This window comes from Hyperolius riggenbachi, chromosome 2 (assembly GCF_040937935.1).
Source record: "Hyperolius riggenbachi isolate aHypRig1 chromosome 2, aHypRig1.pri, whole genome shotgun sequence".
NCBI classification, from domain to species: Eukaryota; Metazoa; Chordata; class Amphibia; order Anura; family Hyperoliidae; genus Hyperolius; species Hyperolius riggenbachi.
Window position 1 is genome coordinate 59,869,976 of NC_090647.1, and position 23,502 is coordinate 59,893,477.

General features: G+C 46.6%; 1 protein-coding gene across 1 annotated transcript in view; it reads left to right on the plus strand.

The window, feature by feature from the left end:
- Positions 1-19,099, plus strand: part of LOC137543855 (dead end protein homolog 1-like) — a 30,999-nt gene extending 11,900 nt beyond the window's left edge. Inside the window, exons 2-5 of the mRNA XM_068264927.1 lie at positions 566-683; positions 7,411-7,872; positions 14,124-14,510; positions 18,304-19,099. Of these exons, the coding sequence (XP_068121028.1) occupies positions 566-683; positions 7,411-7,872; positions 14,124-14,510; positions 18,304-18,320 (984 nt within the window). The 3' untranslated portion in view covers positions 18,321-19,099. The remainder of the gene's footprint in view (positions 1-565; positions 684-7,410; positions 7,873-14,123; positions 14,511-18,303) is intronic.
- Positions 19,100-23,502: the final 4,403 nt, after the last annotated feature.

Here is a 23,502-nt window from a genome sequence, read left to right on the forward strand (position 1 = left end):
CTCCGTGCCGTTCCGCCTGGTCCCCTCGGCTCAATAGCCCCCCAAAAGGCTGCGACCCCACGGTCCGGGTCGGTATCTGCAGCCTGCATAAAGATGGCCGCCGGACCTGGCCACGGCTGCGCAGTCCGCATAGCCGCTACTGCGCCTGCGCACCTCTAGGGCCAACTACCCGATCCACGTAACAGGCAGCGTGGATCAGAGGGTTGGCCCTAGAGCTGCGCAGCCGCAGTAGCGGCTATGCGGAATGCGCAACCGTGGCCAGCTCCGGCAGCCATCTTTATGCAGGCTGCAGATACCGACCCGGACCATGGGGTCGCAGCCTTTTGGGGGGCTATTGAGCAGAGGGGACCAGGCAGAACGGCACGGAGGGCACGGACGGCGTCCTCCGTGCCTTACAAAGTCATGCAGGTAGTTAACTTTCTTTACGTTTTGGGGGCAGATTTTGGCCTCGGAAGTCCTTTAAGCTATCATGTCCGGTAGCCTTAGTAACGATAGCTTTCATTGGTTGGCTGCCAGTAGTACACAGTGGATAATGTAAATATGGTATATATTTTTTTCGTCACAGATATGGTTCAATACTGTGAATAAAGAAAACAAGGAAGCACTTTCTGAATGGTTGAGGAATAACGGTGTTATCCTGGAGCAAATCAATGGCCAGAGGATATATGGTGGACCCCCTGCAGGTACGTGGCTGTAATGACTTCATTTCTTACTGTATGATTGTAGTGTTGGTACTGCATCCTATCTTATGCTGGGCATACACAGCGTCGAGGGAGGCTTATCAATCGAGCCTGATTGATATTATCCGACGTGTCCAATCACCACGGGGATCGATTCCGCACTCGATACCCGCGGGCGGACAATAGTGGCGAATCAAATGGAAGATAAAAAGCACCGGTGGGGACGAGCGGGAATCGATTCAGGCGCACGCACGGACTAGCGGGACGCGGCGGGAGTCGATCCGGCGCCTAATCGACCCGCCAGATCGACTAGTGTATGCCCAGCTTTAGACCAGGCTTTCTCAACCGGGGTTCCTTGAGTACTCTGCAGGGCTTCCTCTGCATTTTCTCCCCTCTCGGGGGAAGTATAATAGAGAACATTATAATAGGGGGTACTGTAAAAAGAAGCACTATATTGGGGTAAACAGACAGTATAATGAGTGGCAGTGTAATGGGGATAGTGAAATTAACAGCTTCACCTACTAAGACCATGCCTCTTGCAAAATAAATGCAGGGGTTCCTCGAGATCAAAATATTGTTTGCAGGGGTTCCTTGAGATTCAAAAGTTATTTGCAGGGTTCCTCCAGGGTAAAATGGTTGAGAAAGGCTGTCTGATGGCCCATACTCACGAGGGACTTTTGTCGCCTCAACACGCGGCGCGCGCGTGTTGCGGCGGCAGGTCGCCCGTGAGTATGGGCCGTTGCACGCGCGCGCACCCCGAACTGTCGCCCGTCGCTCTTGTCGCCATGCGATTGAAAGTTTCAATCGCATGGCAACAGTCGCCGCCGCACCTCCGCCGCAACTGTCGCTAGTCCGCGTGAGTACGCGGACTAGCGACAGCAACCTCCATAGAGGTAAATGGAGCTTCCGGCGGGGGGAGGAGGAACGTCGGCGACAGCTTCCGTCTCGCCGCTGGTCCCTCTTCCGCGTGTGTACGCGGAGGGACCTGGAGAGAAGCTGTCGCCGGCCTGTCGCTAGCACGCTCACGTGTGCTGGCGACAGGCCACTTCTGCAGCCCGTGAGTACGGGCCATTAGACAGTCTTGCCCTAATGACTGCCTCTATAAAGCAGGGCATGGAACACCCCTCTAGCTTTACCTTTATCTCATCTGATTGTATTTACCTCCTTCTAAAATAGCTGGTACAACCTCCGCATTTAAATCAGCTCAGAGGAAAACTGCTCTGGTATCCTGCAGATGGTTGGCACCCTCTGACTCGGATATACAAAGCCGCAGATGCGCTGTATGCTGGGTTGGCTCTTGTGACCGGGGATGCATCAGAACGTGCGCGCGTGCACATTGACCATGACAAGCGGGGGGAGCGGTCATGGCTGCGAATGTGCTGTGTTGTATATCCGGGTCAAAGGGTGCCGGCCACGCCCACCATCTGCAGGATACCAGAGCCGTTTACAGATGAGCGGAGGAGCAGGCAGCCACAAGGGAGGTGCAGTAAGAGACCGCACCCCTCCCCATACACTAACATAGCGTCCGATTTTCTATACTGCTTTGCATCGGTAATCTATATAGTGTGTGTGTGTGTGTGTGTGTGTGTGTGTGTGTGTGTGTGTGTGTGTGTGTGTGTGTGTGTGTGTGTGTGTGTGTGTGTGTGTGTGTGTGTGTGTGTGTGTGTGTGTGTGTGTGTGTGTGTGTGTGTGTGTGTGTGTGTGTGTGTGTGTGTGTGTGTGCGCGCGCGCGCGCGCCGCGATCACGCGAAAACGGCTTGACCGATTTGAACGAAACTTGGTATACAGATCCCTCACTACCTGGGATGATATGTTCTGGGGGTCTCGCGGCCCCCCTGCACACCTGGGCGGAGCTACAAACAGCAAATCAGATTCCACTCATTCAAGTCAATGGAAAACATGTAAAAGGCTGCCATTCTCACAGTAATCAAGCCAGAGTCACCACACATGGCACAGTTGGTCACTTGGTGACCGAGGTTACAAATCCAGGAAAAGTGGGCGGAGCATAAAACAGCCAATCAAATTTCAGCCGTTCATTTTAAATGGGAAAATGTAAACTGCAGCCATTCTTAGACTGTTCATCGCAGGGTTCTCAAACTTGGCACACTTGGTCACTGGGTGAAAGTGATTAAGATTCAAGAAAATGGGTGGAGCCTACAACAGCCAATCAAAAGTCACCTGTTGATTTTCAAGGGGAATATTTAAACTGCTGCTATTCTTACAATTTTAATGGCAGAGGCTTCAAACTTGCTACAGTCGGTCATTGGGTGACTGGGGTCCAAATTCACTAAAGGGGCGGGGCCACATACAGCCAATCAGATTTCCTTGGTGGATAAACTGCTTCCATTCACACATTTTTGATGCCAGGAACCTGACAGCTCACAAACTTGGTCATTGAGTGACTGTGTGTCAAGGTTACAAAAAGTGGGCGGAGCCAAAACAACTTTTACTGGGAAAATATAAACTGCAGCCATTCTTACATCGTTAATGGCAGAGTTCTCAAACTTTGCACAGTTGGTCATTGGGTGACAGATTAAGATTTTGGAAGGTGGGTGGAGCCTACAACAGCCAATAAAAATTCACCTTTTAATTTTCAAAGGGAATATTTCATCTGCTACCATTCTCTTATACTGGTAAAAGCAGATGCCTCAAACCTGGTACAGTTGGTCACTGGGTGACTAGGGTCCAAATTCAGGAAGGGGGCGGAGCCACAAACAGCCAGATTTGTTTATTTTTCAATGGGAATATACAAAGTATTGATACCAAGGACCCCAAAGCTGATACATTTGATAATTGAATGACTGTATGTCAAGGTTAGAAAAGGTGGGCGGTGCCAACAACTTCATTTTTTACATCACAGGGTTCCCAAACTTGACACAATTGGCCACTAGGTGACTGGGATGAATATTCAGAAATGTGGGTGGAGCTTACAACAGCCAATCAAAATGTACCTATTGATTTTCAAGGGGAATATTCACATTGCTACCATTCTTACACTGTTAGTGGCAGAGGCCTCAAACCTGATACAGTCAGTCATTGGGTGACTGGGGTCCAAATTCACTAAAGGGGTGGAGCCACAAACAGCCAATCAGATTTGTTAGATTGATTTCAGTCATTCTGTTATTGGCAGGGTTCTCAAACGTGACACAGTTGGCCACTGGGTGACTGGGACTAATATTCAGAAAAATGGGTGGAGCCTACAGCAGCCAATCAAAATTCACCTTTTGATTTTCAAGGGGAATATTTACATTGCTGCCATTCATGCACTCTTAATGGCAGAGGCCTAACATCTGCTACAGTCACTGGGAGACTGGGGTTTAAATTCTGAAGGGAGCGGGCCAAAAACAGCCAATCAGATTTGTTTAATTTCAATGGTAAAATGCAACTTATTGATGCCAAAGACCCCAAAGCTCATAAACGTGGTAATTAAGTGACTGTATGTCAACATTAGAAATAGTGGGCGGAGCCAAAAACAACTAACTTTTTACATGGGGAAATGTAAACTGCAGCTTTTCTCACTGAGGCGCTACACCTGCTATTGCTGAAATTCTGTTTTGTCCCCACGTTTATTGCCTGATGAACTGGGCTCGGCCTGCGAAACGCGTTGCACTTTTGGGGTACTATATAATAAATGTGATTGCTACTTTTCAGACAGTCTTTCGTGTCTGCTTTATGGAGGTAAGTCCACCACTTCCTCCCAGCAAATTTTAAAAATTTGCCAATAAAAATTCACCTTTTAATTTTCAAAGGGAATATTTCATCTGCTACCATTCTCTTATACTGGTAAAAGCAGATGCCTCAAACCTGGTACAGTTGGTCACTGGGTGACTAGGGTCCAAATTCAGGAAGGGGGCGGAGCCACAAACAGCCAGATTTGTTTATTTTTCAATGGGAATATACAAAGTATTGATACCAAGGACCCCAAAGCTGATAAATTTGATAATTGAATGACTGTATGTCAAGGTTAGAAAAGGTGGGCGGTGCCAACAACTTCATTTTTTACATCCACTTTTATTCTGCTGCCGCCTCTGTTCTCCTACTGCAGCTTTTCTTACACTGTTAATGGCAGGGTTCTCAAACTGCACACAGCTGGTCACTGGGTGACTAGGATTAATATTCGGAAAAGTAGGTGGCGCCTACAAGAGCCAATCAAAATTCACCTATTGATATTCAAGGGGAATATTGAAACTGCAGCCATTCTCACACTGTTAATAGCAGAGGCCTCAAACCTGCTACAGTCGGTCGTTAAGTGTTTGGGGTTCAAATTCCATAAAGGGGCGGAGCCAAAACCAGCCAGATTTCTTTGCTGGATAAATTGCTTCCATTAGCACAATTTTAATGCCAGGAACCCAAAAGCTCACAAACTTGGTCATTGAGTAGTGACTGTGTGTCAAGGTTACAAAAAGTGGGTGGAGTTAAAAACAGATTTTTCTGGGAAATTGTAAACTGCAGCCCTTCTTCACTGTTAATGGCAGGGATCTCAAACTTAGCATAGCTGGTTACTGGGTGACTGGGATTAATATTCAGAAAAGTGGGTGGAGCCTAAATGCCAATCAAAAATCACATGTCACTTTTCAAGGAGAATATTAAAATTGCTGCCATTCTTGAACTGTTAATAGCACAAGCCTCAAACCTGGTACAGTCGGTCATTGGGTCACTGAGGTTCAAATTCAGAAAAGGGGACAGAGCCACAAACCGTGAATCAGATTTGTTTCATTTCATGGGAAAATACAAATTATTGATGCCAAGGACCCCAAAACTCACAAACTTGGGCATTAATTAGTGACTTTGTGTCCAGGTTACAAAAAGTGGGCAGAGCCAAAAACAAATTTCACTGGGAAAGTGTAAACTGCAGCCCTTCTTACACTGTTTATTTCAGGGTTCCCAATCTTTGGCCAGATGGTCACTGAGTAACTGAGATTAATATTCAGGGAAGTGGGTGGAGCCTATAATGGCCAATCAAAATTCACCTGTTGATTTTCAAGTGGAATATTTAAATTGCTGCCATTTTTACACTGTTAATAGCAGATGCCTCAAACCTTCTACAGTTGGTCATTGGGTGACTGGGGTTCAAATGCTGGAGAGGGGTGGAGCCACAAACAGCCAATCAGATTTGTTTCATTTCAATGCAGATTATTGATACCAAAGACCGCAAAGCTCACAAACTTGGTCAGTGAGTAATTGTGTGTTAGGGTTAGAAAAAGTAGGCGGAGCCAACACCTGCCAAATACATACACGGGCAACGCCGGGCAATCAGCTAGTCCTTTAATATAACACTGCTTCTTAGCAGCAGACGGGGTCACGCAGTCTCTCCCTCCCCTGTGCAAGCAAAAAGTGATTCTCAAAGCCCCTGCAGAGTACAACCCGTGGCAGAGCCCTTACCTCTTTGGCCTGTGTGCTCTCAGTCCTCCTGTCTTCTGTCCTATCTCCTGACCTGTATTGCCGCTGGCTCCCTCTCACACCTTGACTCAGTGGGTCACATAGAGGGGGACAGAAGACAGGGAGGATTGAGAGCACACTGGCTGAAGAGGTGAGGACTCTGCCACAATTATACTCTGAAGGGGTAGTGGGGATCACTGTTTTCTTGCGGGGCTGTTTTGTATTTTACCTGGCCCTGGCCCGAATATGTATTATTAGTTCAGTAAAACACAGACTTGTTCCCCTTGCGGTAATATGGTAATCATTTTATTTGGTAATTAAAACATCTTAAAAAATTATACATAAACATTTACTCTTTACTGTATGTGCTATCAAAACACTGTTCTGGAAGACATAATCATTTTCTTGATAGTGGTCTTTAACCCTTTAGCAGCCAATTTATTTAGTGGCTTGCAAGTGCTCCTGGCCAGTTGATCTTAAAGAGAACCCGAGGCAGGGTTCTTACAACGCAATCCCCGTACAGAGGCTGGGTCTGTCTATAGAGCCCAGCCTTTGTTGCTATTTAGCTTCCCCCAAAGCCCCCCTGCGCGCTGTGAGACCCCATTAATCACTGCCGCGCTGTGCGGCTGTGTTTACCTCACTAATGTCAGTCTCCGCTCTCCCCCGCATCCTGCATCGCTGCGGTCCCCGCCCGCGTCCCTTCCCTCCAATTAGCGGCGAGGGAAGGGACGTGGGCGGGGACCGGAGCAATTCAGAAGGCGGGGAGAGCAGAGACTGACATTAGAGAGAGAAACACAGCCCGCTATGACACGCTGTGTGTCAACAGCGCGGCTGTGATTAATGGGGTCTCACAGAGCGCAGGGGGGGCTTTGGGGGAAGCTAAATAGCAACAGAGGCTGGGCTCTATAGGCAGACCCAGCCTCTGTGTGCAGATTGAGTTGTAAGAACCCCGCCTCGGGTTCTCTTTAACACATTTTTTTAATTACTTGCTTCAAATTAGTACTGCTGTATTTATTGTATTTATGGCCACTTGTCACTAGGGGGCAGTGTGAGATAACAGAGGACTCATGCTTTTTAGTTTCTATATTTTCTGCTAGCAGAGTGACTTCAAAGAATTCCAATAATTTTCAGCATGAGTTCTGCAGACTGAGGCTAAAAGCAGTGCACTTGTCTCGAACGAGATAACTGTATTGAAGCTGCTAATGGGTTGAAGGCATGGCACAATGTCCTATCTCTTGTCAATGCCAGAAAAAAACTGCATGTCATTAAGAAATCAGTAAGCGTTGCCATCACATGTGGACAGCATGTTCGGTATCATTTTTTCTAGAGTGTTCTGTTCTCCTCTTGGCAGGTTGGGTCGGGGAAGCGCCTCCCTATGGAACTGAAGTGTTCATTAGTGGCCTCCCACAAGAGATGTACGAGGACAAGCTGATCCCTCTTTTTGGCGCAGTTGGAAGCCTGTATGAGTTCCGATTAATGATGACTTTCAGCGGCCTGAACCGGGGCTTTGCCTATGCCCGCTATGCCACCAGGCGCGAGGCCGGCCTGGCCATTGTCAGACTGAACAGCTACGACATACAGCAAGGCTACAAGATAACGGTCCGCAGGAGCACGGAGAAGTGCGAGCTCATGGTAGACGGCATTCCCTGTAATGTAAACCAAAGCACGCTGACTAACGTCCTTCATGGGAAGACTGCCGGCGTGGAGAGCGTCTCCCTCTTTGCCAGCCCAACGGCAGAATCCAAGAATGTAGCCATTGTGAAGTATAATTCTCACAAGCAAGCCGCACTGGCAAAGAAAACTCTCTGTGAAGGTGGGTGATGATTGTCTGCACCGCTTCTCTACCATAAATGGCACCTGAGCAGGCGTGAGGCATCGTGAGATAAAAATATAGCGCCTGCTCAGAACTTGCCCGTGTTGACTTTATTTGATGAATTTTCAGTGCAAGGGTTAACCCCCTCGGCGGTATTCCCGAGTGTAGCTCGGGGGTTACTTTTAGCAGCAATTAACGTTAACCCAGAGCTACATGTTGCTCCCCAGCTCTGTGCTGAGATTGTCATCTGTCACATGATGAAAGACGGTTATCTCAGCATTGAGATAGAGCGTCACCGGAGGACAGGAGGATGACTAGCAGGAAGTGGTCAGATCCCAAGGGTGTGAGTAATGTAAGATGCACTGGTACATTACTTTCTCCAATGGTACTGGTACTACCTCAATGCAGAAGAGATAACCTAAGTCTGGAGGAGACTAAAGGTTGTTAACTTTTAATAACTATATTAAAATTATAGGTTGTTAAAAAACCTTACTTGTGAAAATGTCATAGCAGTAGATTGAGGTAATGGTAGCAGTAGACCCCCCTCCCCCCATGTTAAGGTCACTGGGGTTTAACCTCACTTCACACTGCAAGACAGATACGGTTACACAACCCAACAAAAATGTTTACATGTTTCACCTCCCCTAAAATTGGGGGCTTCGTCAGGGGTACTCCAACTAGTGCTTCACCTCCGCAGTGAGGAGGTCATCTTACTCCAGCTACAGTTTAATTAATATGATTAATTAATTAACCTCGTATAATTAATACGAGGTCATAGCTGCTGTTTTTATGATAATTAATTTAGGTCAGAAAACTTTTTTTGAAGCTGTGCAAACTCCTCTGTTAGTAAGGTTAACCGGTTCAGCACCGCAGTCCGAAAATCTCATGCATCCGAGCAACGTTCACCTCCCATTCATTCGCCTATAACTTTATTGCTACTTATCACAATGAATTGATCTATATCTTGTTTTTTCCGCCACTAATTAGGCTTTCCTTGGGTAGTACATTTTGCTAAGAATTATTTTTTTCTAAATCTATTTTAACAGGAAGATTAAGAAAGAAATGAAAAAAATTCATTATTTCTCAGTTTTTGGCCATTATAGTTTGAAATTAATATACGCTACCGTAATTAAAACTCATGTATTTTATTTGCCCATCTGTTATTACACCGTTTAAACGATGTCCCTATCACAATTTATGGTGCCGATATTTCCTTTAGAAATAAAGGTGCAATTTTTCAATTTGCGTCCATCACTATTTATAAGCTTATAATTTTAAATAATATAATAACATATTCTCTTGACATGCATATTTAAAAAGTTCAGAACCTTGGGTAACTATTTATGTTGTTTTTGTTTTGTTTTTTAATTGTATTTTTTATTTTATTTTTTTTAATAAAAAAAAGTGTGTGGGTAATTTTTGGTGTGGGAGGGAAACTGGTAATTTTAAATGTAAAATAATATTTTTTTTTTTTATTAAAAATTGCAAACTACAGAGGCGGAAGAGTCTCAATCTTCTAACTGTAATATTAAATACTTAACGCAGGAAGAAGTGAAGGCAAGACTAAATAAATTAAAAATAGACAAGGCACCTGGCCCGGATGGCATGCATCCTCGGGTCCTAAGGGAATTAAGTTCAGTTATAGATAAACCCCTTTATCTTATCTTTTGTGACTCTCTTGCAACTGGCAGAGTCCCAGTGGATTGGCGTACAGCCCACGTTTTCCCATTATTTAAGAAGGGCAAAAAATCTGATCCAGGAAATTATAGACCTGTAAGTTTAACATCAGTTGTATGCAAACTATTTGAGGGGTTACTAAGAGATACTATACATGACTTCATAGTAGAAAATAATCTTATTTCTCAGCATCAACATGGGTTTACTAAAGACAGGTCCTGTTTGACTAACATGCTCAGCTTTTATGAGGTAGTGAATGCTAATATGGATATTGGGAATGCTGTAGATGTGATATACTTGGACTTTGCAAAGGCCTTCGACACTGTTCCCCACAAAAGTCTGGTGCAAAAGTTGAGGATGCAAGGACTGGGGAAGAGTCTGTGTTCATGGATAGGGAACTGGCTAATGGACAGAAAACAAAGAGTTGTGGTCAATGGATCATACTCAAAATGGGAGACTGTTAGCAGTGGGGTCCCACAGGGGTCTGTTCTGGGTCCAGTGCTCTTCAATTTATTTATTAATGACCTAGTAGATGCAGTAGTGAGCAATGTTGCTATTTTTGCAGATGATACAAAATTGTGCAGAATCATTAACTCTCAGGAAGATAGTGTCATATTGCAACAGGATCTGGATAGGATGGCTATATGGGCACATACATGGCAGATGAAATTCAATGTTGACAAATGTAAGGTCATGCATTTTGGACGTACTAATGGTCTAGCACCATACAAAATAAATGGGATACAGTTGGGGACATCAAACTTGGAGAAGGACTTAGGAGTACTCATTGACAACAAGTTAAATAATCGTACTCAATGCCAAGCAGCTGCAGCTAAAGCTAACAAAATTTTGGGATGCATTAAAAGGGAAATAAAAACTCGAGATGCTAGCATAATATTGCCCCTGTTTAACTCTCTAGTAAGGCCACATCTGGAATATGGAATTCAGTTCTGGGCACCACATTACAAAAAAGATATTGCAGTTTTAGAGCAGGTGCAGAGACGAGCAACAAAATTGATGTGTGGGATGGAAGGTCTCACTTATCGAGAAAGGTTAGATAAACTGGGTTTATTTAGTCTAGAGAAAAGACGCCTTAGAGGGGATCTAATTAACATGTATAAATACATCAGAGGGCAATATAATACCTTGGCGGATGAGCTTTTTGTCCCTAGGCCTTCTCAAAGGACTAGAGGACATGATCTGCGCATGGAGGAAAAATGTTTTAGCCATTTATTTAGGAAAGGGTTCTTTACAGTAAGAGTGATTAAGATGTGGAATGCATTGCCACAGGAAGTCGTTATGGCAAACTCTATACCTGCATTTAAAGGGGGCTTAGATGCTTTCCTTGCGTTGAAAGACATCCATGGCTACAATTACTAGGTAATGCCTAATGATGTTGATCCAGGGATTTTATCTGATTGCCATCTGGAGTCGGGAAGGAATTTTTCCCTTTAGGGGCTAATTGGACCATGCCTTGTAAGGGTTTTTTCGCCTTCCTCTGGATCAACAGGGATATGTGAGGGAGCAGGCTGGTGTTGTACTGTATACTGGTTGAACTCGATGGACGTATGTCTTTTTTCAACCAAAATAACTATGTAACTAAATGTATGTGGGTGCAGTATACTATTTGGCCACAAGATGGCCACAGTGAAAAAAGTCCTGGATGCGAACGATCTCGCATCCAGGAACTAAAATGCTGGGGAGAAGTTTCCTGGGGGCAGAAATACCGCGCTCTCTGGATAGAAAGCGTCGGTATTTCTGCGGGGAAGTTAGATCGGTGAATGGGAATTATATTCCCATTCACTGATCGGGGGGCTAGCGGCGGGCAGCGGGAGTGCGCGCGGGGGTGCGCCCGATCGCGCGCACCAGCCGGCGGCAGCAGCAGTGCCTATCTGGACGAGGAAGCTCGTCCAGATAGGCCGAACTGGTTAAGGCAGCCATACACCTGTGGTTCTGCTTGAGCAGAGAGGGATCTATTGCCTGCCCACACACTGCAACACGCAACACTGGCGGGACGTGACATCAGTACATGTGGCTGTGGCACGCGGTACTCCATAGGAGGTGACAATTTGTGCCGACGCTACAGGTGAGCATGCAGCACTCACAAGGTGGGGGGTTCACAAGCACTTGGAGGGAAATCCAGACGCTTTCCTCTACTTCACTAAGTATTTTAAGTTTTAACTGTCGGCCATAAAATCAATTCTTTATTTTTATCTGGTAAAGAGTAATAAGGCAGGTAGTCCAGGCAATCCAAAAGTTAAAATCACGATTACTTTTCTTGTGGATAAATGATCATTTCCCAGTTTACTTGACTCTTATTTGGTGCACACAAAGGAAGTTGCAGGGCATGCTGGGTTGTCCTTCTTTGCTTCTCTTCTTTCCCCTCAGACTTAACTAATGCAGCCTGATTGGTTGAATCCTCTTTCCCTCCTGTTTTCCCCTACCACACACACCTCTGTTCCTCACAGATTGGCCAATATTTCTAATGCTGAGACACGGGGTCGAGTGGGGCGTGGACGCAGTTGGTCGGTGTCCACTTACTATTTCCACAGCGTGGACGCCGCCCACCCTGGCGTGTGGAGGGGGCAGCGCAGAGAAGAGGGAGAGCTGTGAGCAGCGGTGGAGAAGGGGGCCATCTCCCCCCCCCCTTCCCTCACCTTAGGGTGCTCTCCCTCCCTCGCTGTCCCCTCCAGAAGTAACGTGCCGGCAGCGGGCGGGACTTACCTCTCCTCATTCTGGCTTCAGATCTGCGTACCGCTGCACTGGTCTGGACCAGACCAGACTAGCGGCAGTGGAATGCTCGCGCCGGAACGGGGAGAGGTAAGTCCCACCCGCTGCCCGCACGCTACTTCTGGAGGGGACAGCGAGGGAGGGAGAGCACCCTAAGGTGAGGGAAAGGGGGGGGGAATGGCCCCCCTTCTCCACCGTCCACACAGCTCTCCCTCTTCTCTGCTCCCCTCCTGCTGGGGGGGGGGGGGACACCTGACTACCTATTCTGGGGACATATACCTACATATATACTGGGCACATATACCCCTGACTACATATAATGGGCACATATACCCTTTGACTACATATACTGGGCACATATACCCTCTGACTACATATACTGGGCACATATACCCCTTGACTACATATACTGGGCACATATACCCCTGGCTATATATACTGGGGCACATGTACCCCTGGCTATATATACTGGGGCACATATACCCCTGACTACATATATACTGGGCACATATACCCCTGCCTACATATACTGAGACATATACCCCTGACTACATATGCTGGGCACATATACCCCTGGCTATATATACTGGGCACATATACCTCTGGCTACATATACTGGGACATATACCCATGGCTACATATACTGGGGACACATACCCCTGGCTACATATACTGGGCGCATATACCCCTGGCTACATATACTGGACACCTATACCTCTGGCTACATATACTGGGGACTACTAAACCCCTGACTACATATACTGGGCACATATACCCCTGGCTACATATACTAGGCAACTATACCTCTGGCTACATATACTGGGGACTACTTTACTCATGGCTACTTATACTGGGGACACCTATAGACCTGGCTACCTATGCTGGGGGTACCTATTTTGGGGGAACTGCTGTCAGATTATCTGCATTTTTGTGGAACTGCTGTTATGTATTTTGGGGAACAGCTGCCAGATTATATGTATGTTAGGGGAACGGCTGCTGCCAGATTACGTGTATTTTGGGGAACTGCTGCCAGATTGTGTATGTTTGGGGGACCACTACTGCCAGATTATATGTCTTTTGGGTGTTGCGTGTATTTTGGGTGATCCGCTGCCAGGTTTCGCATATTTTGGGGAACTGCTTCCAAATTATGTGTATGTTGGGGGAACTGCTGCTTCTACATTGTCTATTTTAGGGGAACCACTTCCATATTATCTGTATTTTGGAGGAACTTCTACCAGATTATGTGTCTTTTTGGTGAAATGCTGTCAAATTACATCTATTTTTGGGGGATACACTACGGCAGAGCTCAAACTTCCTCGGCAGACCTTTTACATCACTGCTAAGGTCATGTATATTTGGCCCCACCCATGACCACACCCATGTTATGCTTGACCACGCCCATGTTATTACGTGACCACACCCATTTTTAGGGGTTTCCCGAGTGAGTCCACTCACTTCTTTTCTGAGGACTAGACCCCTGGCTGAGACAATGCACTTTCTATAGTGGAGGGCGGGCAATGCATACACAATCAGGCAGAGGGGAGTAAGGGAGGAAATGACATCAGGATTGGCTTCAAAATAGCCACAGTTAAAATGGGAAATGATAAGAAGGATTTTCTCATTTTTTTTACTGTAGAAAAATCACTAAAATCGAAACGTGGACAGTGCAATACATATGTAAGTAGAGCAAGTATTTATCTACTTGTATATGTGTTTTTATTTTCTGAGATAGTATGGCTGACAGCTCCTCTTTAAGCAGCGGCTGTACATCTCTTGCATTACTAGCTGTAGGTTGCCGTGTGCAAATGGCCTATTTCTGATGGGCTGCTTCCTCTCCTTCCCAGGTGCACGCCTACTGCATGGATGCCCCATAAATGTTGATTGGCTGAAGTACCAGATGAGGCAGAAGATGCTTTCTCACAAGCTCCGGCAACCCCACACAGCCCATCCAGAGATTTGCAGCAGCAGCAGTAGCAGCTCTAGCAGTGGCAGCAACGCTCAGGATCTACAAGTCATCTGTGAGCAGAGGAAGCTTGGCCAGCCTACTTTCTATCTTCAGCCGCTGGTCATGGAAGGCAGTGGAGTTCTCAGGTTTTACTATCGGGTCACCATTCCTGGCTGTCCTTCTCCATTCACGGGATATGGATGGCTGCAGGCAGCCCAGCTTACTTCCGAGGAGCAGTACCAGCGGGCAAAGGAGATAGTGTCTGAGCAGATACTGAAGGAATTGGGTAGGTATGACATATACAAGGGCTGAGTGTTACAGATAGGGCAACACGGTGGCGTAGTGGTTAGTACTCTCACCTTGCAGCGCTGGGTCCATGGTTCAATTCTCAGCCAGGCCACATCTGCATGGAGTTTGTATGTTTTCCCTGTGTCTGCCTGGGTTTCCTCTGGGCACTCCAGTTTCCTTCCACATCCCAAAAACATACAGATAATTGGCTTTCCTCAAAATTGGCCCTAGACCAGGGGTAGGGAACCTTGGCTCTCCAGCTGTTAAGAAACTACAAGTCCCACAATGCATTGCAGGAGTCTGACAGCCACAGTCATGATTAATAAAGGCAAATGCATGCTGGGATTTGTAGTTTTATCACAGCTGGAGAGCCAAAGTTCCCTACCCCTGCCCTAGACTATGGAAGAAATTAGATTGTGAGCTCCTCTGAGTGACAGTTAGTGACAAGACTATATACTCTGTACAGTGCTGTGGAAGATGTAGGTGCTATATGAATTCTAAATAATAATATTTCTAAAGGCTCATACACACGTCCAACATAATACACAACCAATGACACAATATAACCAATCGTACAACAAGTTGTTTACATGACAAGTACGTACACACGCGCTAAACATCTAACTTGCTTAGATACTACGTGCACAATGTAAACAACAAACTGCACAACATGCCCGCAATCAAAACCTATATTCCATCAGACCAAGTTTAGAAGATAGGTTGGGCAAATTGTTTGGACGTGTGTACAAGCCTTAAAGAGAACCCGAGGTGTGTTTGAAGAATGTTGGGATAGCAACAGAGGCTGGGCAATATAGGCAGATCCAGCCTCTGTATGCAGATAATATTCTTCAAACCCACCTCGGGTTCTCTTTAAAGAGGCTCTGTTACAACATTTTTAGCCTTATTTCTTCTATAAGTTTCTATACCTGTTCTAATGTGGTCTGTCTTACTGTGGCCTTTCCTAGTTGCACAGTGGCTGTATTATCTCTGTTATATAATCTAATCTTCTTTCCTCTGACGGCTTTGTCGGGCTCAGGCAGGAATTTGCTGCTCTGCTTGTGATAGGATAGAAGTTATACACACCCGCTTCACGCCCCCCGTATGAGTCACAGACTGAGCTCCTCTCAGCCTATCCAGCCTATCACACTGGTTAGCAGCCATGTCTTTTGTTTGTAAACGCTGCCTAAAACTGGTCAAGCCAGGATCACAGAGGAAATGGCAGAAACAGCACAGAGAGTTCCAGGAGAACATAATGAATAGAATGGTATGCTTTTTATTGTAATAATTTTAGAGTACAGATTCTCTTTAACCTCCCTGGTGGTATGATGAGGGTTTTTTTAACCTTTTCTTTTTTTTTCAGCATGTAGCTAGCCTAGTGCTAGCTACATGCTTCCCCCCTCCCTGCGGCGTCCCCCCGTACAGTTTGATCGCCGCCGGCGCGTATGCCGATCCGGAAATCCTGTTCTGAACGGGATTTCCATGAGGGCTTCCCCCGTCGTCATGGCGACGGGCGCGATGATGTCATCAAAGTCGTGACGTCAGAGGGAGTCCCGATCCACCCCTCAGTGCTTCCTGGTACTGATTGGCCAGGCAGCGCACGGGTCTCGGGGGGGGGGCACCCTCTGACGCGGCGGGTAGTGGCAAATCGGCGGCGATCTTATGTGTATAAAAAAAATAATATGCAAATCGGCCCAGCAGGGCCTGAGAAATCCTCCACGGCGGCTTACCCTGTGTCCAGCACGGGGTTACCGCTAAGGAGGTTAAAGAGTATCCGAGCCAAAAAAGGAGGTTAAAGAGTACCCGGGTACAAAATTAGATACTTGCCTAAAGAGAAGGAAGCCTCGGGATCCTATTGAGACTTCCCTCACCGCTCTGATGTCCTCATCGCTGAGTGTGGCCTCTTAGAGCAGGGCTTTTCAACCCTGTCCTCAAGTACCACCATCAGTACATGTTTTGGAGGAAACCACAAACATACGCAGGTCGGGTAATTAGTGTCTCAGCAGAGCTGATTAACTACCTCTCTGGATTTCCACAAAACATGCACTGTTGGTGGTACTTGAGGACAGGGTTGAAAAGCCCCGCCCTAGAAGGTTATCGACAGTGCATTGTCGCCAACCATATCGGGGCAATGGAGCTCTTCTTCCTCCAGCGTGGCCATGCAATAGCCAACCCAGCCCATCCCTGCTTCAGGAAGAAGAGCTGCGCGGCCCCAATGTGAAGGGAAGCCGCGCTCAACAACGGGGGGAAGCCTCAGTAGGATCCAGAGGCTTTGCTCTCTTAGGGTATGTATCTGATTTTGATCCCGATCACTTTCAGTGTTCTCAGAATTTTTTTCCAGCTGGGTGGCATGAAAAAGTAGCCGGGTGGCAGGAAAAAGTAGCCGGGTGGGGCGAGATGAGAGAATGCAGGGCCGGTGCTTCTGTGTGAAACTCTGCTTACAGCATAGGAGGAGGTGAGCTGATAACAGCCGGGTGCTCACCAAAACTAGCCGGGTGGAGCACCCGGCTAAGAGCCTGGGGAGAACACTGAGAACCTGAGGTGGCTCTTCGGGGGGCAGATGGGGCACAGAGCCATGTTCTCTGCCTAATGACATGGCGCTGTGTCCCCCAACTGCCGCTTTCTGCCTCCCCTCACCGCACCGCTATAGCCCCCAGAGTTTAGCGACATGATTTGTCGCTAACTCAGAGGTAAACAAAGGGGAGAGGAATTCTGTTTAAAACACCCGCCAGGGGCGTTCCTACAGGGTTACCTGAGCTGCCATTGGACAGCTCTCTCCCCTGGCCACGCCTCCTGCTGCTTCCCCGCCTCCCTGCACGCTATGAGAGACACACAGTCTCTCAGCGCAGCGTCGTGACCCAGGTGTAACACAAGTGAAAGTGGGCCATTGCGGGCCCACGAGAGCGACAGTTTTTTGCGACTACCTGATCCGCTCAGCCCTGCGGATCAGGTAGCCTACTTTTATTTTTTTGAGCCCACCTCGGGCTCTCATTTATCCATGGTCTAAAGAACAATAAGGCAGCTTTCACTGCTAAACTTTTTTCTGGTGCAGGAGACGTTGATTCAGGGGTACCCACACTTTTTGGACTTGCAAACTACTTTAAAAAACTTCACAGACAAAGTAATCTGCAAAAAAGGAGAAAAAAATAAATCGAAACATTGCAAAGTGAGCAGTTAAAAAGTAGAAGAAAGATCAAAAAAGGATTGATTTTCGCCATGTCGTTTGTTCATGTTATTTAATCCACAATGAGGCTGCACGTAATCATCTTTACTACTGGCAGACATGACAAAACAAGACAGCACCAACTGCCGTAATTTATGACCACACCCACTAATGGGCTAAATGTTGTTTTTTTCAGGGCTGTGGAGTCAGAGTAATTTTGGGTACCTGGAGTCGGAGTCGTTTCAATAAAGTGAGGAGTCATAGTCAAATCCATAGCTTTTGTAGAAATTAGACGTCGGAGCAATTTTGGGTACCTGGAGTCAGTCGGTGGTTTTATAAACTGAGGAGTCAGTCGGAAGACTTTTGTACTGACTTCACAGCCCTGGTTTTTTTTTTATAGAAATACATATGCACACAGGGAAATACTGGTTGCTTAGCAATGGAAATGTGTGAACTAAGCCTAAATATTACCTATTACCCAACTATTCTGATAGTTACAGTCTGTTTTGTTGAAAAAAAAAATACATTACTCCATTGAGTTCAACCAGGAAAACGAATTATGATAATATAAAAAAAAAAATTGACGGTTCATTTGCATTGCATTGTAATAAAGCATTGCTTTGTTTTACAGGATTCGACCCCATTTAGACATCGTCGTCTTGCAAGAAAGTGGGAACCACCTTGTTTTTTGGGTTTTTTTTTTTCATTAGAAGAAGATTTTGAAGAAGGCTACTGATGTCCTGCCAGGATTGCATAGAGATGGAAGATTAAAAAGCTAAATAAGCCTTTTTAGATACAAATCCACGTAGACTTTGTGTGTTTGTGCGATCCAGTGCAGCCGCTGTACTCATTCGGATAAAACCTGGGGCCACATGGACCCAAGTGGAACATTTTCAGGAAGAACTGGCTCTTGCTTCTTAGCAACCAAGAAGCTCCTCCCTCTCATGTCTCTGAGCTGGGCTAGAAAAATCTAGGGCATCGTTGGTTTCTGCGGGCCAGTGTAGGTGGTTAAAGGGGCACTATGGCAGAAAACGGTAAACTGAAAAACACATGCGCACATACATAGGTTTGTCCCAGTGTACATGCACTATACCATACTTTGTATAGAGCTCTCGGTTACAGCTTATACTATAACCTGAGAGTGCAGGATTTCTTACTGACTTATTTTGGACTTGTCAGTCTCCTCATGGGGGGATTGTGTAGGTTTCCTTTAATTTTCACTCCCGGAACAGCAATGGCACAGTTCAAGACTGTGCCATAATAGTTTGCAGTGAGTAAGCTGGCTGGCCACCACCTTTCTGCAATCTTGCCAGGGATTGCTTGCGAAAAGCATAGTGGGGAACTTGAGCTCACCCATGAGGAGATGGACTAGTTCAAAGCATTGGTAGTTGGTTGAGATCCATTGGATAAATAATAAATACTGTATGCTACAGCTACTTAAAGAGAACCCGAGGCGGGGTTCTTACAACTCAATCTGCACACAGAGGCTGGGTCTGCCTATAGAGCCCAGCCTCTGTTGCTATTTAGCTTCCTCCAAACCCCCCCTGCACGCTGTGAGACCCCATTAATCACAGCCGCGCTGTCGACACGCAGCGTGTCGCAGCGGGCTGTGTTTATCTCCCTAATGTCAGTCTCCGCTCTCCCCCGCCTTTTGAATCGCTCCGGTCCCCGCCCATGTCCCTTCCCTCCCCGCTGATTGGAGGGAAGGGACACGGGCGGGGACCGGAGCGATGCAGGAGGCGGGGGAGAGCAGAGACTGACATTAGAGGAGGTAAACACAGCCGCACAAGCGCGGCTGTGTTTTATGGGGTCTCACAGCGTGCAGGGGGGCTTTGGGGGAAGCTAAATAGCAACAGAGGCTGGGCAGATCCAGCCTCTGCATGGGGATTGCGCTGTAAGAACCCCGCCTCGGATTCTCTTTAAGGTGCATCTAAGACAGGAGGGGGAGGGGGTGAATTATACATATTTGGGGCTTCTTACAGCCCCCTCAAGGCTTATTGCTCCCTCGCCGCCGCCGTACTCTGCCTCCTGAATCTTCTGTAACTAGCCCTGAAAAAGTCCTCTAGTTGGTGCAGGTGCAGTCCTGCTCTCCTCCGTCACACTACAGGCAGAAGGAGGGCGATAGGAGCATGGCTGGGTCATTCGTGCGCAGTATGCCTTCGACCAGTGGACTTTCCGGGGCCAATTACAGAAGATCCAGTAGGCGGAGGAGGATGGCGTCTAGAGAGCGATAAGCCTTGAGGAGACTGTAAGAAGTCCCAGGTATGTATACTTTTTTTTTCCTTCCCCTTCGTCTCAGGTACACTTTACAGCACACTTGAATTGTGGATTTTTATTTACTTGGGGCTTCTTCCAGACCCCGATAGTCTTTCAGGTCCCACAGTGTCCTTCGGGTCCCCTCCGTTGTTCTGCTGCCCCCTCTGAAAGATCTACAATTGGAGCTCCACTTGCGGGCCACTGTGCAAGCGCGGCCCCGTCTGTGTTCCTCCTCATTGGCTCTCCCATCACCGGGGGAATATGAGAACAGAGCTGGCGATAAGAGTGCGCTCGAGGAGGCACACAGATGGGGCGGTGCATGTGTAATAGCCCAGGACTGGAGCTCCAGTCGCAGATCTTTCTGAGGAGGCTGCAGCACAACAGAGGGACCCGGAGGACACAGAGAGATCTGAAAAACTACGGGGGATAGAAGAAACCCCAGGATTTTTCCCAGGTCAGGTGTGCTTTAAGTTATTTACAGTCTGGGACAAATGTGCATCGTGTATGTACGTGTAAACATTTTCAGGTTTTTTTTGTCATCGTGGTCCTTTAAATCAAACATTGCCGTACAAAATGCCATGGTCTACTCAACCCATTTTTAAAAAAAATTACTGCCAATATTTTTCCTGTATTATCACAGGTTCCAATTTCAGATGATTTTATTATGACCTTTTTGGTTTTTATTTAAAAATCATAACTGGTTTCCTTAATTCTCTTTTCAAAGCAGTACACTGCATGCCTTGAACATTGTGTCCATAAGACTTCACAGTAACGTGTGCTTTTCCTTTGAACTTGCTTAGAAGTCAAGCAGTGTGCCATCACCGGTATCCATGGTCCTCTCCGTAATACCATCATGCTGGTTGTGGATGGCATACAACTCCCTCTCGGAACCTAGGCCTCGTATAAAGAATATCAGTGAGGTGGACCTAGGCCTCATAGAGAATATCAGTGAGGTGGACCTAGGCCTCATAGAGAAGATCAGTGAGGTGGACCTAGGCCTCATAGAGAAGATCAGTGAGGTGGACCTAGGCCTGGTACGAATCCAGCATGAACTTGCCTCTGTGCTTTAGTAGCTTTGCCTAGGGTCAGGTATACTTCAAAGTGATCATATATTGATGTTTTCAGCTTGGTATGCTGAAGAATTTACTTTTGGTTCATGGGGAATCTAGTCATCTTAAGCCCCATCTACACGATGGGACATTGCAGCGATCCGGCGGCTCGATTAGCCGCCGGATCACCTCTTCCGCGTGCCCGCCGCGTCCCCGCTCGCCGCGCGTGCGCCGGCATCAATACCTGCTCGATTCCCGCTCGTCCCCGCAACGCTCCGCTTATCTTCCGCTCGATTCCCTGCCATTGTCCCCTAGCGGGGAGCGAGCAGGGAATCAGCGGAAGCAAGATCCGTCCTGTCGGATCTTATCAATCGAGCCGCATCAGCGGCTCGATTGATAAGGAGCATCGCGGCCGCATCTACGCGTGTAGATGCGGCTTAAGTTGCATCCTTCATGAATCAGAATTCAATATTGGCTTGTGTGTACAAGGCCTTGGGGATATCAGTTTGCTGTACGCACGTTTAACCGTGGTCAGGGCTGTGACGGTAATAAGAGGCATGAGCATTGGGGAGAGTCACGTCTGAAGTATTATGGATAGGGATGGCAATGCTTAGAAGAACTCACAGAGAAGCATGGAATCAGTTTGATCAGCTGATAGATTTGTAAGGTTCTGATCTGCTGTGATGACTTCCTGGTTTAACACATGTTCATGAAAAGCAAATCAGAGCCTTACAAATCTATCAGCTGATCAAACTGATCACATGCTTCTCCATGAGTTCTCCTAAGCATTGGCATCCCTATTTATGGACACCTTTTACATAATTTCCTACAGGGAACTCAACACCGATGATTTGTTTTAAAATCCTGCTGTCGTGCACAATATCAAAGAACCCAAAAAGCAAAAAGAGTGTTTGCCTGCATAATGCAGTCCTAAGTACCTTTAACATTAATGTAAAAAAAAAAATGGGATCCAGTGCACCCTAGTGTTTTTTTCCCCAAAACCGTAGGCTACGGTTAATGAATATACTCTCTGTCCTATATGACTATGGTCTGTCCTCTGCTTAAAGCTCTCATTTCTGTACCTGCATGATGTGAATTAGGGCAATGCTTTGACTTCCTAAGTTGTTTGTGGACCCACTAGGGTATGACGGAGTCCTATTTTTGCATTGGGTGTGTAAGGGTACATGTAAATTTCACGCAATTTTTTTTTACTCCCGCACAACAGATGTGCTTTTAATATTAAAAATTTGTTCGCTTTAAAGGGATACTGTAGGGGGGTCAGGGGAAAATGAGTTGAACTTACCCGGGGCTTCTAATGGTCCCCCGCAGACATCCTGTGTTGGCGCAGCCACTCACCGATGCTCTGGCCCCGCCTCCGGTTCACTTCTGGAATTTCAGACTTTAAAGTCTGAAAACCACTGCGCCTGCGTTGCCGTGTCCTCGATCCCGCTGATGTCATCAAGAGCGCACAGCGCAGGCCCAGTATGGTCTGTGTCTGCTCAGTACACTCCTGGTGACATCAGCGGGAGCGAGGACACGGGCGTGCAGGCGCAATGGTTTTCTGACTTTAAAGTCAGAAATTCCAGAAGTGAACTGGAGGCGGGGCCGGAGCATCGGTGAGTGGCTGCGCCAACACAGGATGTCTGCGGGGGACCATTAGAAGCCCCGGGTAAGTTCAGCTCATTTTCCCCCGACCCCCCTACAGTATCCCTTTAATGCCGGTATCACCTCCTCTGTATGACTCTTCGAAAAGTGGAATTCTAGGAATGTTTATAAATGGATCCCCTCTACCACCACCCCCTGCAAATGCACACAAATGGTAATGTTTGTAATGGAGTTTATTCCCAAAATGCACCTCATGAATGATCTCACCTTACTTTTATCACATGATACATCTCTTCTTGTCTGACTTATAGGTTATCTTTCCTCACCTGACTTTTCTCATGTTTTATCTCGGTTTATATGAGTTAACTCATGAATTATATCTCTGTGGGGCTGATGTACTAAAAACCGGTAAATCTGCTTTGTGCAAACAAGTAGCGAGTTTACTGGTACTTGCACCATTTGAGTAATGTGCTTTGCGCAATTAGCGCATCCTGCAGTACTTGAGTAATGTTCCTGTTGCTATGGCAACGTGCGCTACGTTAGTAGCGTATCGCACGTTGCCATAGCAATGCACTTGTTACCCAAGTAACGCGGGTTGCGCCAGTTGCATGACACTCAAATGACGTAAGTACTGGAAAACTTGCCAGGAGCGGCTTTTTGTACATAAACCCCTTTACCGCAGGATTTATCTCTGCTTATATGATATATCTCTTCTAATTTGACTTATCTCATGATTTATCGCTTATATGATTTATCCCTTCTTATGACTTATCTCATGATCTATTCTCTATTTCTGTTTATCTCATGAATGAGCTTTCCTTATGCTAGGTACACATGATGCAATTTCCTGTCGGATCGACAAACTAATATTTTCGACATGTCTGATCTGTTGCTGATCAATAACGAAATTGATTTTCTGA